Source organism: Bombyx mori, chromosome 7, assembly GCF_030269925.1.
Source record: "Bombyx mori chromosome 7, ASM3026992v2".
Taxonomy (NCBI): Eukaryota; Metazoa; Arthropoda; class Insecta; order Lepidoptera; family Bombycidae; genus Bombyx; species Bombyx mori.
The window spans coordinates 11160885-11178441 of record NC_085113.1 but is presented as its reverse complement, the minus strand read 5'-3'; the positions used below and the strand labels follow the sequence as shown (position 1 = coordinate 11178441).

Below are 17557 nucleotides of genomic sequence, written 5' to 3'. Positions count from 1 at the left end.
TCAAAATAATGTAGTCATTTTTTATTATAAACAGAAAGTCAGTTGTTACCGTATTGTAGTGCCTCTGAAAACTATAGGTACTCACTCGACGCCTCGCCCGGTCACTGCAACACATATCTTGAAAGAGCTCTTACTTAACAGGACAAGCGCTCACAGGTTTTTTATTAAATAGTGGATAGGAAATAGGAATAGAAAATTGGATTGCATCTGTAAGCACTAACCACCATAAACATGTTTTTTTATTTGATTTTTAAGGTCAAATCTTTTAAGCTAAATGAAATTACTGCGATGGTGTCTCTTATACTACAGATTTGAATTGTTACACGCTGGTTCCGTTTCGACCACAGTGCATCTTTTATAGTAAGAATGATATCCACGATTAGCTTCAGAAAAAGGAAATCTTCAGCAGCGCAATTTTGTGTTTGCATATTGCTGTAGTCAGAGTAAGGTCCTAATTATGGAACTTCTAAATAGCTAGCAGCATAGATATCGAACGTTGTTAATGCATTCAATTATGAACCTTAATTCCTTTTTTAATCATTATCTTCCTTTTGTCTAGATTTGAAAAATTAATGAGGTACGATGTATGTATTCGCATTTCATACAAGAAATATTGTTCCAATTGCCTTTAAACACCTACTGAAAATAGTCGAACTTTTTTTTTAGTCGAATGATTTGAAACAACAAAACTGAACATCTCTATTGAATTGTACATTACTAGTTTAACATGTGTGCATCAATGGTCGGTGTGTAGTTACTTGGCGCGAACCGCAAAGTTTCGTTTGTGTGAGTGAAAATGGAAATGGATGGATAATTTCCCGTTTGGCACGTGAATAGTTATTTTTATTTATTTCCAACAATAAACAGTTCATCGCCAAACTGGGTGCCAAAACGGTCGAAAGGTTTCTGAGCCTTGCGGACAGTAATTTCCTGGACGATGTTAACGACGACTTAAAATGTTATTTAGCCGCAAGAAGAGTTGACAGGTAAACAATATCTTTTATTTACGAAAAAAAGAGTTTATTTTATTAAAATTATAATCAAGTGTATGTATCACGCGTTTATTACGGTTGCAAAATGTGTAGTTTCTTCTTTTCGCATCTAGATTTAAACAGTAGTTTTTCAAGGTTATTGTGTAGGCAGCAAATCAAATGATGCGAAGCGAGATGGCACCTCTACCGCTAATAAATATTCATGGGGTGCAAAAAAAGGCAACTGCTTAACATTTCTATCCTTGAATCTGATACGGTTTTCTAATAAAGTTTGTAATATTAAGGAATTTTTAAATTTTTTTATTTTTTCGTCAAACAAAAATATTTAGCGAGATTATTTAAAAAAAGGGTACAAGTTATATGTTTTGCTTTGAATACATTAATAATCATCACACCGAACACACGTAACTATAATTAATATATTTTTTTATATAAAAAATATTAATTATAAATATTAAAAATAATAATTGTATTTTATAATTATGGTAATACCAAACAAAAACTATATAGTAGGATTACTGATAAATAAATTTAAATATCTCAAGAATTCTTTGAGCATCAGTAATACTAATTTAATTTTTGTTACTTTACATTCAATTTATTGTGAAAATTCCTAAAAATATACTTTTAAGAAACAAATTTAAGCGAACTGAGCATGCTCCATTTATATTTCCCGTTAATAAAACAGACAATATAAAATAAAAATATAAATTCCAACAGTGTGCTGGTGTTTCCACCAGTTAGCAACTACAGAAGGTTCCTGATCCATCAGTGTGTGGAGCAGTCAGGCTTGCCGGAGCTCACCACCTTTTCTATAGGTGTGAGCGACGAGAGACGCACTGTGGTTTGCTTCAGAGAGAGGCTATTAAGGTATAAAATAATATAATACCAAAACATCATTACCTATGCAATACAAGATCTAAATGCAAATGCAATGCAGATCTAAATGGGTGGACAAACTCACAGCCCACCTGGTGTTAAGTGGTTACTGGAGCCCATAGACATCTACCATGTAAATGCGCCACTCAACTTGAGATATAAGTTGTAAAATCTCAGTATAGCTATAATGGCTGCCCCACCCTTCAAATCCAAGTGCATTACTGCCTCATGGCAGAAATAGGCAGGGTGGTGGTACCTACCTGTGCGGACTGACAAGAGGTCCTGCCACCAGTAAAATAATATAAAATAATATACACTTAATCTTATTCAGATGACATTACAAATCAATATTTGTTATGAATAAATATAAGGTAGCAATACAATAAATTGGAAACAATATTAACTACAATACGTTATTGAGATCTAATATCATAAGTCTGCTTGACTATCAATCTGACAACAAAACGCAGTTAACGGCTACTGCTAATCATCTTCCTTCATGTAGTATTTCTAAGTCTTCTCTACCTAATATCTGAATTGCTTTGGTAATAAAAGCCCTACCAAAGAAGGGTGACAGTGAGGTTAATGACATTTTTTTTTAATTGCTTTTGTAGGCAGACGAGCATACGGCCCACCTGATGGTGAGTGGTTACCGTCGCCCATGGACTTCAGCAATGCCAGGGGCAGAGCCAAACCGCTGCCTATTTAATATTACAAAACACATTTTTAACATTTAAGAAGAGCGGCAAGAAATTTAAGAAGATCATTTGTGCCGATTATGTCGATAGAAGATGAACGCTATAGAATTGTTCCATTACATTGTTATAGTATAATCTTGACTATCATGCTGACTTCCATTTTAAAAGTAGGTGTTTATTTTGTGTATCAATCTGAAATTATCACTTCTACCACTGTTGTTCTCTAAGAAAAAAGCAGCCTGCAACTCCGTAATGTTTAAAAAAATATGCTAATTTTTATGAGACTATTTGTTATATACATAGGTATTTGTGAGAACAGCCACATCCTTCAGTATATCTACCTCTGCATTGTTCTGGGACCTTTTCTGCGGATGTAAAGTTTTAAGACTTCATATTGTTTCTAGTGATGAGGCTTGCGCGAGACCAACCATGGGGCTGACACATGCCGACCATGACGACCATGCCAACATTTCACATACAGGTATGAACATAGAACATCTATATATTGTTGTATTTGTGTTCGATCAATTTTCCAAATTCAAACATTACTGCTGACACCTCCTATGCTGACACCCCCTATGCTAACATCTCCTATGCTGACATCTCCTATGCGGACACCTCCTATGCTGACAAGTATAGCTTAATTTTATATTGGATATTTCTCTCTTTTATGTTCATGACAATTAAAAATAATTCATTTCCAAATTGAACAACTATTGACAAACAGACGAAAATGGTACTTAATTGGTTTATCTATGTCTACTAATAATGGGTTTGTTGTGTCCTTACTTTGAGCAAGTATCAGAAAAAACGTACACAGATGTAGATTGTCTTGCAGGTATCTTCCAACATTTTTATTACCATTACAGAAGCCAAGTGTACAGTCCACTTGGTAGTAAGTAGCCACTGTGGATCATGGACATCATAATTTTAGAGGCACAGCTGCTCTCTGCTACTGACGTTGCAACATTACATAGTATCACTAAATTTTTTGTCACCGTCACTAATTTTATTTAAATAAATTTATTACAACTCTGTTATAGTGGCGTCTCTCATTTTGAGACATTACCGAAATACCACTCTTATTGTATGACCGCCGTCATATCCTCAAATCAGACATTATAGAAAGCGAAAAATAAACCGTTTTAATGCGCTTTTATTAGCTTCAGACGCATGTAAGTTAGTATGTAACGGAATCTTTGAACATGATTTTGATCCCCTTCAAAACGTCGGATTAGCTCGAAATTTGGCCCGATGATAATTCAATATTTAAAAAATATATTGAAATGATTGAAATACAACTAAAAAATTAAAACTAAATAATAGTTTAAAAAAACAAAAAAAATACGCTTTTATAGAAAATCCAACTAAAAAGTAGAAAATAAATTTTAATAAATATGAATTAAAAATAGTATAAGAAAAAATGATTTTATTGTAAAAAAGCGTGGGGTCCTTTTCAGGATATTATCAAAATAACTCTTCTACTCATATCTGTTCATAAAATATTTATAACTACTGATACCATGCACCCCACGCTTTTTTTACAATAAAATAATTTTTTCTTACATTATTTTTAATTCAAGATTTATTAAAAAAAAATATCTATTTTTTAGTTGTATTTTCTATACAAGCGTATTTTTTTTAGTTTACTTAAACAATTTTTTTTGTACACTGCGCATTTGCGGTTGCACCAGTTCACGGCCCACCCACGCTGTCAAGTGCATACGCATTTTTTACGTTCTGGATAACGTAAAAGTTAACTCAATTACGGACTATGTGCTTAGTGCGAGTTTCTTAACGTTCTCGATAGCGTAAAAGTTAACCCAATTTTGTATGTATGCAGTTGGAACAGCGCCCCTAGCGGCAAACGTACGCAAACGATCCCATTCTATAAAATTATGAGTTAACTTTTACGCTATCGAGAACGTTAAAAAACTCCCACTAAACGCACTGTTCCCAACACCTGTAAACAACAGATCGTCAGCCACCGATTCCAATTATATTTTCGAGATTTTCAAATTACATTGCTCGCTGTCAGTTCTTATCCGTCAAAACGTCACCAGTCATTCTACAGTCACGAACAAAAGTTTTAGGACCCCTATTGTTTATACCTGTATAGAAAAATCGTGGATTGATATACTTTTACGCCACTCCAGGAAGATAGTGCTAAAATATATTATTATAACTACAAAGACAACAGACCTACGGTGAGTTCCCAACAAATTACCAAGTATCATATCGATTGTGCTCTAAATTTAAAAACAAAAATTAAAGAACCAAGCCCAAACAATGGTCTTATTATTGTTTGTTTGTATTGGCTGCTTTAAAGAAGGAGTGGCAACAATTGTCCAAAGACGAATGTTTTAAGTTGGTAGAGTCAATGCCGAAAAGAGTGGCTGCTGTCATAAAATCAAAAGGTGGATCGATGCAATTATTCATTACTAGCTGTACCCGTCCGCTTCGGTGGGCATTTAAAATTAACATTACTATTTCTCAACTCCACAAAGATTCTCCACATTAACGCCCCCGCAACTGGTGTAGGGAGTCCAACACTCATATAAATATTAGCCTATCCATTAAGTACATGTATTTTCTACATAGGATACCAAGTTTCAAGTCAATCGGATGCATGGTTCAGTAGTTATAACGGAACATCCGTAAAAACCACTAGATTTATATATCAGTATTGATTATATTATAATAAATCATACAAGTTACAAAATATATATTTTATTTAAATCTCCTATGTTAAACTATCCTAAAACTGACAGTTCAATAGGGCTGCCTAATATTATACTTTTGCTCGTGACTGTATTTTGGTATTAATCAATAGAATTGTTAATAACACGTAACATGATGCCTCAGTATTTTATTAAGCAACCTACATCCGAAGACAAGAACTGGTTCAGGCCTACTTAAATAATATATATTAAAAAAAAACTACAATCTTACACAATTTTATTATAATATATTGACATTTTTAACGACAAATTTACGAATAAATGCATAATATAATTCTATCTATATAAATAAAAATAAATTTGAGATGTCTGTCTGTGGTTTTGAAATATTAATTATGTAGTTTTTATGTCGAACTGAAAATCAAACACGTTTTTTTTAAATCTTGCTGTTTTATCCGGGCTAATAATTTTATTGATTAGCAGGGATAAAATTTCTCTTTTTCTTTTTTTTTTCTACCTAAGCTGAAAGTCTTGATGACAATATCAAACCTGACGTTATTACTCACACGAACCCTAGCAAGAGCCGTGCTTTGCATAATCTACCACCGGATCAGAAACGCGACCCACTGAGAAGATCCGACGAGAAACTCAGTGGGCTGTGCGTGCGGGTTAATTTTCTCGTTGAGCCCTTCGTCGCAAGCGACGGGTTCAACGAGGACGATGACCGGTGCTTGGGGTACCTAAAAGCACCGGTAGTGGATCGGGAGAATCTGAGATGACGTCTTTTGGGCGACGTCGATCGTTTACCATTCGGTACGCAGGTTCGGAAATGTAGTTACCGGCGGTCACGATGAGGGGTTCTCGTGTCGTGCCGCTTTATCGAAATGGATATTTCTCCGAGAATAATATAGTCCTAATACTATTTTTATGTAGTTACAAAAAAATACAGAAACACGAGCCGAAACCGAATGAATACACATGTAGTCATAATATTAGATATTCATGAAGAAGTAACTTTGTGTGTTATACAAATTTTGAAAACGCGTGGCGAAATGGTAGACGGCTTCCTAATTATTATTTTTCTCGGTAAAAGTAGTTCATTTCCTAAACGTTCGTATTACATATCGTTTAGATGTTTCTTAAATCTGTAGAATTCCATTAAACACGATATTATCATTTGTGAATATGATGTGGAAGATTTTTATAAGAAGACAGAAACGCCGCGTCCGGGCGTTCGTTAATCCGAGCATCAGCTGTTTTTGATTGAGTGTGATAGTTTTGATTGCTTGTTTTTTTTTTAAGTAAAGTAATGTATTTTTTATGAACTATCGTTTCATTTAGCTGTACTAACATGATGGAGCGTAAATAATGCTAATAAAACGTTTAAAAGATTGATTTTTTTTAAATCAGGATCGATTGTTTTTGCTGTCCCGTCATTAAAAATGTCATTAGTACTGTCGTCTGTCTTCGTTTTTGGAAGCGGTCTCCTAAGATCCAGTATTTCTATAGCAAAGCGGACGAGCTCGCGGGGTGTTTACCGTCACTCGTGAATATCTGAAACGCCAGGGGCAGATAAAACGCTGCTTTCAACCCTAGGTCTTGTTTGATTTTCGAAAAGAACGGTCACGGCCTATTTGATGTTAAGTGACTATAGAGTCCATTAAATGACCACCATTTTACTGAGATTATATTTCATCCCATATCATGTCATTTAATTTCATCCCAATTGATTAATGTCTCAAATTAATCACTTTCATTTCATTTCACTGCATATTACAATTTTTCATAAAAATAAGAATATAAATTAAAATAAGACATGACTTAAAGGTCTTAGTTACTAGGTCATAAAATCCCTTAAAAAACAACGATTTATGGAAAAAATACATCCGAAGTCGTTATTAAATGTTACGACAGTAATTCATTGTGATATAAATATAACTACTAACATAGGTCTAAGTCTTATTAACAATTTATATGAGTCATGGTTACTTGCAATAAAAACATTATTATTATTATTATTATAAATAATATGGCTATAGTGTTACGGAATTATGTCCATAGAAAAAATGTACATATTATGTCCGTAAACCGCATTAGCAACGCGGTCTATTACACTAAGGCCGCGTGCTCATCGCGTTCACAATGTTCTTCAGCTTTCCCTCGCTGTTTCCTCTACATCGCGTGTTCCGATACATGAGAATCAGGTATAGCAATTGTTTGTCATAATTCGGTGTTACTGGTAAATTTTGGAATAACACAAAATTTTAACATGAAAAAACAGATCGGCTGCAACAAAACAAAATGAGAATATCATTATTGTAGTTGAATTCAATTGAATGTTAAAATCTAGTTCATAGTCGGATCCTGATAACATTTAAAAGGGACAAGCTCCAGCTTTCAAATAAAATAACAAATCAAAATCACACACATACAAAAATATATGCGAATTGACGATCCTCTCCTTTTTTATATCTCAGTTAAAGTAAAATGCATGGTATGATCGCGAGCTCATTATTCGGCAAAGCAAGCGATTTTACTGTGAAGCCATATAGGCACAGCCCACTGAGTTTCTCGCCGGATCTTCTCAGTGGGTCGCGTTTCCGATCCGGTGGTAGATTCTGCGAAGCACTGCTCTTGCTAGGGTCAGTGTTAGCATCACTACGATTTGAGCCCCGTGAACTCACCTACTAGTTAAGGTTACGCCGAAATAGCCTCTCAAGGCTATCAGCTTCGGTAGGAAGAAAAAAGTGAATTAAATGAACCGTCATTGTAATGCGAATGACTTTTGTGATTCAATAGGCATGTTTCTAATTTTTTAATATGTTCAAAAAAACTTTGGTTTGTTTTATTCTATAACGGTAGAGTGTATTGCAAGCACGCACGGGCTGGCTATCCTTCAGAAATTGTCTGGCGAATCTCTGTTAGGGAATTTTTATTTGAAAAATATGTACAGATTATTAAATTAAAATTATAATTCGAGAATTGAAAAACATGGGCAGCGTGCGCTTGAGGTGGTCGGAATAAGGAACTAAATTTTTTAAACTCTCACAGAGAAACGCGCGGCAAAGGGCGCGGAAGCCATACGGTTTTAATGTTTGCATAAACACTCCCCGACTTGAAGATAGGATAGCTGTTATAGCGATGAGCACTTAATAGCAGTTGGGCGATGAGCACTTAATAGCAGTTGAGCGATGAGCTCATTTCTCCGTCTGCTCATCACAAAAAAAAAAACATTTTTATATAACTTTTTCTGTGGAATACACCCCCTCCCAAGTCAGTAATACACGACATGATGAAACATTGAATTCCTTCAAACAATTGATTAATGTTTTTTTTTATTGTTTAGATGTGTGGACTAGCTGATGTTAAGTGGTTACTGGAGCCCATAGACATCTACAACGTAAATGCGCTACCCACCTTGAGATATAAGTTCTAAGGTCTCAGTATAGTTACAACGGCTGCCCCGCCCTTCAAACCGAAACGTATCAGCTTCACGGCAGAAATAGGCAGAGTGATGGTACCTACCCGCGCGGACTCTCGAGAGGTCCTACCACTAGTTATAAAAGGTTAAGGTTAAAAGATTAAGGTGCATTATTTACCGTCCTTGTCGAACTCATTGATTACGACGAAATAACTAATCCACAGACAGAACTCGCTTGAGTTTCTTAGTGGATTGCGATTCCGATCCGGTGGTAGATTCAGCGAAGCACTGCCTTTTGCTATGGCTAGTGTTGGGAAATTCTCTCAGCCTGAGCCCATGAGCTCACCTACTCCTCCGGTCGTAGCTGGAATAGAACCTTAGGCTACCAGCAGTATCAGCGAATTAGTTATCAATATGTTGAATTTGCGTTAGGGTAAAATGTCTAATTAGTAGATATTATTATAAAAGATTTCATTCATAGACATTTATTTGAATTTATTATTATTTTGTATACCTGTAAAGTAACGGTATTATCATTATGTTTTTGATATTTATATATTTATGAGTGTACTAGCGACCCACCCTCGCTTCGCTTCGGAAACATTAAAACACACATGAAAACAAAAAAATAAAAATAAAAAAAAATAATAAAAAAAGTAGCCTATGTTCATCAGGGACAATGTCGGCTTCTAATGGAAAAAGAATTTTTCAAATCGGTCCAGTAGTTTCGGAGCCTATTCGAAACAAACAAACAAACAAATCTTTCCTCTTTATAATATTAGTATAGATTCCCATTTCAATCGATAAGTTCACCGCGTTTAATTTCTTTCCTGAAATAATTGTCCACCTTATAGTTATATGGAACAGAACGCTCTTAACGAAAATATCGCCCATTGTATAATACTTTTGTATTTAATGTTTTGCATTAGTGTTTATTTTAGTTTACAATAAAGCATATTCTAGTCAAATCTACTCTATTTTGCCATTTTACCTATATAAAAGTGATGCGTGTAGGTACTGTCTGTGTGGATTAACGTTTTCGGGGGAGCTCACTATTTGCTCAATTTATATAAAATTTATTATGTATTTATCTATTATTATTATTATTTATTTATTATATTTATTTAAAATCTTATTAATTATACAATATTACTTAAAAAACATATTTAAAATACAATTTTTAAAAAACACTATATAAAAATAGATTGCCGCTGATGGCAGTGTCTACCACAAAAGCCACCGGTGGTTAGGACTCCAGAGTGAGAAACCTCCTCACAATGCGCGCAGCATCCAGGATAACTGCCTTCTATATCAGACCCCTAACCCTGCTGGATAACTAAAATTTCTTAAGATGTTGATCGAAACTTTCCGCTATCAAACCGTGTACCGACACAACTATTGGAACAATGATGGTCGAATCAACATGCCACATGGCAGTAGTCCTGTGGACCAGGATAAATATTTTATTAATTTGTCCTTTTCTGTCACGAGGTTCTCGTCATGAGGAATGGTGACATCAACCAACACTGCTCGACGCGCAGACCGATCTATTACCACAATATCAGGCTTATTGGCAACAATATACCTATCCGTGATAATAGATCGGTCCCAGTAGAGCGTAACATGACCATTATCAAGAACTGGTTGAGGTTGGTATTTGTAATAAGAAACAGCAGAATCAAGAAAGTCATATTTTGTTGTTGATGGATAATCCTAGCCACTTGGTTATGTCTACGCATTATTATTATTATTTATTTATTTATTATAATAATTTATTATTTCGTATCTATGAAGTCGGTCACGTCTAATAAATAAATCCCTCTAAAACGGAACGCATAATGATTCCTGCTTACCCTCGTTCTACGACTAATAAGGTTCGCGCTAAAGACGAAGTCATAATCGGGATCATGAAAGGTAAACAAAAGCGATAAGCACAGATTCCGATGACATAATAATGATGCAAGTCAGTCGTGAACCGGCGCGCCGATGGCCGCAAGTGGCACGCGGGAAGTGAAAGTAACACGGTCGTGCCGGTTCGAGCTTTGAGGTGTTCTATAAAGCACGAATAGATAGATGCTTTTGCCCTTTGCTTTATACATAATAGCTTCTGAGTTCACGTATTATACTCATATGGACAATATTATATGAGAGAAAAAATGCATCGTTTCAAATTAAAAAAATTTAATTTATATTATTATTATTATTATTATTAATTTAAATTTAATTTTTATTTAATTTTTGTTTATTTTTTTATTTTTAATAATAATTATTATATTATAATACTTTGTATTAATTGTATGTATATTTACAGAGATATGTATGTGTATATGTGTGTGTACATATATGTACATGTATTTCACTGGAATGGTACACCCCGCGTAGTTCGTTTCCAAATGATTCTTGTCCACCTGATGGTTGTCTGGAAGAGATCGCTCTTAGCGATAAGACCGCCAATTGTACTTTTTTGTTTTTAATGTATCGCACTGTTTATTTGTTTTTTGGTGTACAATAAAGAATACTCTCTCTCTCTCTCTCTCTCTCTAAAATAAATCTCTAAAAAACAAACGCTCATATGACAAAAGAGACAACAATATTTTTTTTACTCAAATGTTTATGAAAGTTTTTTCAAATGACTAAAATAAAAGGAGTACTTACTCCTTTTCTCGAGTAACGAGTAAAATCCTTCGAGATTGCATTCGATTTCGTTCGGTCTCTGTTCTCGTTGAACTGGTTAGATAGACAAAAAAAAAAAAACTATTGCCACATTTCAATGATATTTGACCTCAACGCAGTACGGGGCGAGCATAAAACAAATTAATCTTTTACGAAAGTTATTAAAATTTCTCCCAAAAACACAGTGACATATATCGTCTGGGAGTAGAACTTGACTGCGAGCTTCGTCATTCCAATTTTTGTGATTGATGGCAAAATTAACTTGAGCTGCTCTTAATAGCATGTTTTTTTTTTTTATTGCTTTGATGAATGGACGAGCTCACAGCCCACCTGGTGTTAACTGGAGCCCATAGACATCTACAACGTAAATGCGCCACCCACCTTGAGATATAAGTTCTAAGGTCTCAATTATAGTTACAACGGCTGCCCCACCCTTCAAACCGAAACGCATTACTGCTTCACGGCAGAAATAGGCAGGGTGGTGGTACCTACCCGTGCGGACTCACAAGAGGTCCTACCACCAGTAAAAAGACCAGTGACAAGAAGGGCATCTCGTTGCCATTTTTGGATTCCTTCCCACCGATTTTGGTCTTCTATTCACAGATTTGGGGCTTACTTTACCCTTCGAACCTCTTAGAGCTTAGTAGGTACTTACCTCAGCTACAAAGCTATGGGGCGGTTTTTAGGTGATCTAGGTAGTAACAACGTAATTGATAATGTAAATGCTAAAGAAAAATTAACATGCCATTGCTAGTTAGCGTATTGCAAGTATTGTTTACACGTATTGCGTAAAGGTCAAATATGTTTGGATTGTTATATCTAATATATAGAATTCTCGTGTCACAATGTTCGTTCCCATACTCCTCCGAAACCGCTTGACCGATTCTCATGAAATTTTTTATGCATATTCAGTAAGCCTGAGAATCGGCTACTATCTATTTTTCATACCCCTAAGTGATTAGGGTTGTCCACCCCTAACTTTTTTTTTTTTATTTGGACTTTTTTTGTTTGTTATAATGGGGTATTATGTGGTTGAATGAGGTTTTGTTATTTTTATTATATATTCCCTCATTGTTCACAGCACTACATACCTCTTTCACTCATTTACCACATCCTTACACACTTACAATAAGTTAGTTTTTTTTTTCTACACTAGAAATTCCCTAGAAATCTTATATATGGCAAAACAATGTTTGCCGGGTCAGCTAGTCGATTTTATAATATTCCGCCGTCTTCGAACGAAGATATCCGATCATTAAAGGAACATGATACAAATTGGATACTTTGTAAACTATTAGCGTAGAGTTTTCTCCCGCGCTATCTATCTTCTTTTTCCCCACACTCCTCATTCATTCTATTTCGTCTTCCATTATATTACATTAAACAAGAGCATCTTTATTTGAAATGTAATTTTTTTGTTGACTTGGTAGCGACGGCCCGTCCGGTGTCAAGTGGCTACACGAATCCAAAGACCTGAGAATGCCGCTTTGTAAGCCTTTACGGGTATGCGCCACCCACCCTCAAGCCTACTTTTGCCGCGATGTAATCATGGATTCCCGTTGAAGGACCATACAATTGAAATTACAATTGAAGTCGTCGTGGCCTAAAGGATAAGACGTCCGGTGCATTCGTATCTTGCGATGCAACGGTGTTCGAATGCCGCCGGCGGGTACCAATTATTCTAATGAAATAGGTACATAATAAATGTTCACGATTGACTTCCACGGTGAAGAAATAACATCGCGTAATAAAAATGAAACCCGCAAAAATATAATTTGCGTAATTACTGGTGGTAGGGTCCCTTGTAAGTACTCGCGAGTAGGTACCCTTATCATACGAGACTACTTGTCGAACCGTTCGTTCCGATATCGAGTCGAGGGAACGCGCTCTCGCCCCCGTCACGTTACAGCCGGAGTCCCGCAAGGCTCCGCCCTCTCCCCGTTACTGTTCAGTTTGTATATCAATGATATACCCCGGTCTCCGGAGACCCATCTGGCCATCTTTTTTTTATTGCCCTCGTAGGCAGACGAGCATACGGCCCACCTGATGGTGAGTTGTTACCGTCTCCCATAGCCTTCAGCAATGCCAGGGGCAGAGCCAAGCCGCTGCCTACCGCTTAATACTCTCCACAAGCCTCTTTTAAAGAAGGACATGTCAAAGCCTTCGTGGACGTGGTAGGACCTCTTGTGAGTCCGCGCGGGTAGGCACCACCGCCCTACCTATTTCTGCTGTCAAGCAGTAATGCGTTTCGGTTTGAAGGGCGGGGCAGCCGTTGTAACTACACTGAGAACTTAGAACTGATCTCTCAATGTGGGTGACGCATTTACGTCGTAGATGTCTATGGGCTCCAGTAACCACTTAACACCAGGTGGGCTGTGAGCTCGTCCACCCATCTAAGCAATAAAAAAAAAACTACCACCAGATCGGAAACGCGACCCATTGAGAAGATCCGGCGAAACACTCAGTGGGCTGTATCTGTGGGTCATGTTCTCGTCGATTCTATTACGAACTGCAACAAAAAAATAAATTATATACACCATTCGGTTCTATGATATTTGCTTTAAATTAGTGTGCAATGAACCATACTCATTTGTTACTCAACCACTGAAGTCGATGTGGTTACAGATCGTTGACGACATTTGATAACTATAATTTAAGACTACGACACAAAACGCAAATTATATAGGCGTTGAGTAATAATAGAGGAATAATTATTGCGAATCTAACAACTATTATATAAACATGTCAATTACATTTATTAGTTACACTTCTTCTTCTTCTCTGTCGTTTCCTCATTACTGAGGGTCGTGACCACCTTGGTCCAGTTTTTGCACCAGCTTCCTCCAATGCTGCCTGCATTCGGCCTGCTTAATGGCTCCCGGGACGCTGGTGTTTGTGGCCTCCTTGATAATGTCCGTCCACCTGGTTGGCAATCTTCCTCGACTTCTCTTTCCTTCCACGTGACCTACAACTATTAATTTTTCCAAGTTCTCAGGATTTTGTCGGGCCACGTGTCCGAAGTACTTGAGGAGACGCTGCATACAGATTGTAGACAGACGGGTCTTGACGTTTAGCTCCTCGAGAATTGACACATTTGTTCGGCGCTCCGTCCATGATACGCCCAACATTTTGCGCCAACACCACATTTCAAATGCGTCAATTCTCGATCGGGTACGGCCCTTGAGGGTCCACGTCTCAGAAGCGTACAAGAATATGGAGAAGATAAGGGTTCTCATGAGCTTTATCTTAGTTTTTTTGTTTATGCTGCGATTTCTCCAAATCTTCTCCAATCGCTTCACGGCTGATTTTGACATCTGTGCCCTCCTGACCACCTCCCTGTCACAATCACCGTCACTGGATATTAATGACCCCAAGTACACAAATTACACTAGAAAAAGGATATGGACTCTTTTTTTTTTTCTTAGAGGTGCGGATGAGCTCACTGCCCACTTGTGTTGGGCTTTGTAAAGCACAAAAGACATAGTCATAGTCAAGTTTTATTTTCTCGATACTTAACAAATGTTCACGATTGACTTCCACGGTGAAGGAATAACATCGTGTAATGAAATCAAACCCGCAAAATTATAATTTGCGTAATTACTGGTGGTAGGACCTCTTGTTAGTCCCCACGGGTAGGTACCACCACCCCACCTATTTCTGCCGTGAAGCAGTAATGCGTTTCGGTTTGAAGGGTGGGGCAGCCGTTGTACTGTAAAACGCCAGATAGGTTGTGAATTTGTCCACCCATCTAAAAAAATATACGTTGTTCGTGGGAACAGTTGTTTTTAGTGGTAAAAACAACTCTCAATCAAAATTGTATAAAAACAGTTTCCTCGATTTATTGATTATATTTAACAACTAGTTTCCTGCATCCACCAGCGTTCAGCAAGAACAAAAACGTAATGAATGTCATTCACTTCACATAGTTACGTTTGTAATTAGGTTCCACATGCAAGAATAGGAAATTGCGTACCTATGTATCGTAAAAACTAAATGCCATGTGTAAAGTAGAATGTACAGTTTTTGCAGCTATATGTAAAGTGATATAGTTGGCAACGGATCCTCCTGATCTATAATATTAACGGTGCTTTTAGGTACCACAAGCACCGGTCACCGTCCTCGTCGAGCCCGTAGCTTGCGACGAAGGGCTCGACGAATGAATTAACCCATAAAGACATAGCCCACTGATTTTCTCGCCAGATCTTCTCAGTGGGCCGTGTTTCCGATCCGGTGGTAGATTCTGCGAAGTACTGCTCTTGCTAGGGCCAGTGTTAGCAACACTCCCGGTTTGAGCCCGTGAGCTCACCTACACGTCAAGGAGAAGCCCCTAACCCATGCATCAACCCGCTGAGTTTCTCGCCGGATCTTCTCAGCGGGTCGCGATTCCGATCCGGTAGTAGATTCCTTCGCGAAGCAGCTGCTCTCGAGTTGTTAGGTCTCCTTCGGAGGCGCTCGGGCAGCTGTTAGCAAATCCCACCCCTCCTGGCTGAGCCTTTGCTCGCTCACTTGTCCTGGTGAAACTGGAAAGGCCTCCGGGCCACCAGTAATCCTTCAATCATAAAAAAGGAGAAGCTGAAATAGCCTCTCAAGGCTATTCGCAGAGACAACCTGAGAGAATTCACTAACTAGCCCTAACATGGGCAGTGATTCTCTGAATCTATCTAATCGGAATCGCGACCTAGCGAGAATGACTACACCCATATTTATTTATTTATTTATTTAGTCTACTTACCAATTAATAGTATAAACCAAAACATTTGTAAGGTATTAATAATTAGCTTAAGTAATTCCTAACACCAACAATAAATCGCTGCAAACCATCATGGAATATATCCATTTACGGAGCATAGGCTAGTAAGCCATTGAGTACCGAGACAGCACGATGTGTCGGAGAGTTAGCGGAGTGCTGCGTACGCGCGTGCGTGGTACTAAGAAGCTGCCGCTGGCGACGCACCCCTCCACACATACATCCGCGCATGTAGCCGTCAGGCACATATAGCGACACTGATTCCAGTGCAGTGGAGTTATCAATTATGCAATAACTGTTAATAATGCACCATAAGAGTCATCTTCCGTCTCAGCTCAAGAGTATCTAACCCGACCATACCATTCACATAAAGTGATGGATACCAGAAGCCAAATACCAGAAGTTTGATTGCGTGAAGCTTCTTCTACTATCACTATCTATATATTAATACGTGAAGCAAAAACTTGGTATTCCTTTTTACGAAAATTGCGCGGACGGAGGAGTATGAAATTTCCCACACTTATAGAGAGTATAGAGAAGGACTGCACAATGCTAATATTTTTTTAAAATAATGCATAAAAGATACATTAAATCAATAAAGAAAACATTACACACACTACATACCATGTATTTGACGCACACACGCTGGCATACTATTTATTGTCAAAATTTTGTTCTTGACGTCTGTTGTCAAATCTAGATTAAATATTGTTTGTCTTTGTTAATATTTTTTATAGTGTAGTCTTGACGAAATTTGTGATTATAGAAGTATAAAATTAAAATTACAATAGTGTACAAACTTACAATTCCAATTAATTATAGTCGAATTTCGACTACTGCGGGACCTCTAGTGATATGTTATTATTGATACTCATTCCGCATTGAAAAACGCATGGATTGAGTTAATACTGTAAGTCCTATTCGTGACTGACGCAACACTTCCTGGTACAGTTTATAAGGGCTTGGTCCGCTTTCTAGAACGCCCCGGTCGGATGAAGTTTTCAATTTTATACGAATAGACGATGTTAATACGTTTCAAGTTAGTTTTGTAATAGTTTTAACTTTTTATTGAGTTGGGAGAATTTATTGCATTTTTTATTTGTAACTGCAGATGGGTGAAGAAGCTTACGGTCTATCTGCTATTTAGTTTTAATGTCACCACCCATTCTTCGGCATTTGAAGTCGTCGTGGCCTAAAGGATAAGACGTACGGTGCATTCGTGTTGAGCGATGCACCGGTGTTCGAATCCCGCCGGCGGGTACCAATTTTTCTAATGAAATACGTACTCAACAAATGTTCACGATTGACTTCCACGGTGAAGGAATAATATCGTGTAATAAAAATCAAACCCGCAAAATTATGATTTGCGTAATTACTTGTGGTAGGATCTCTTGTGAGTACTCGCGGATAGGTACCACCACCCCGCTTATTTCTGCCGTGAATCAATAATGCGTTTCGGTTTGAAG

General features: G+C 37.2%; 1 protein-coding gene across 1 annotated transcript in view; it reads left to right on the top strand.

Annotated features, from left to right (window-relative positions):
- The first annotated feature begins 713 nt into the window (after positions 1-713).
- The window catches only part of LOC101746985 (coiled-coil domain-containing protein R3HCC1L), a 59836-nt gene continuing 42992 nt past the window's right edge, over positions 714-17557 (top strand). The window contains exons 1-3 of the mRNA XM_012691146.4: positions 714-986; positions 1713-1862; positions 2974-3050. Coding sequence (XP_012546600.1) covers positions 2999-3050 — 52 coding nt within the window. The 5' untranslated portion in view covers positions 714-986; positions 1713-1862; positions 2974-2998. The remainder of the gene's footprint in view (positions 987-1712; positions 1863-2973; positions 3051-17557) is intronic.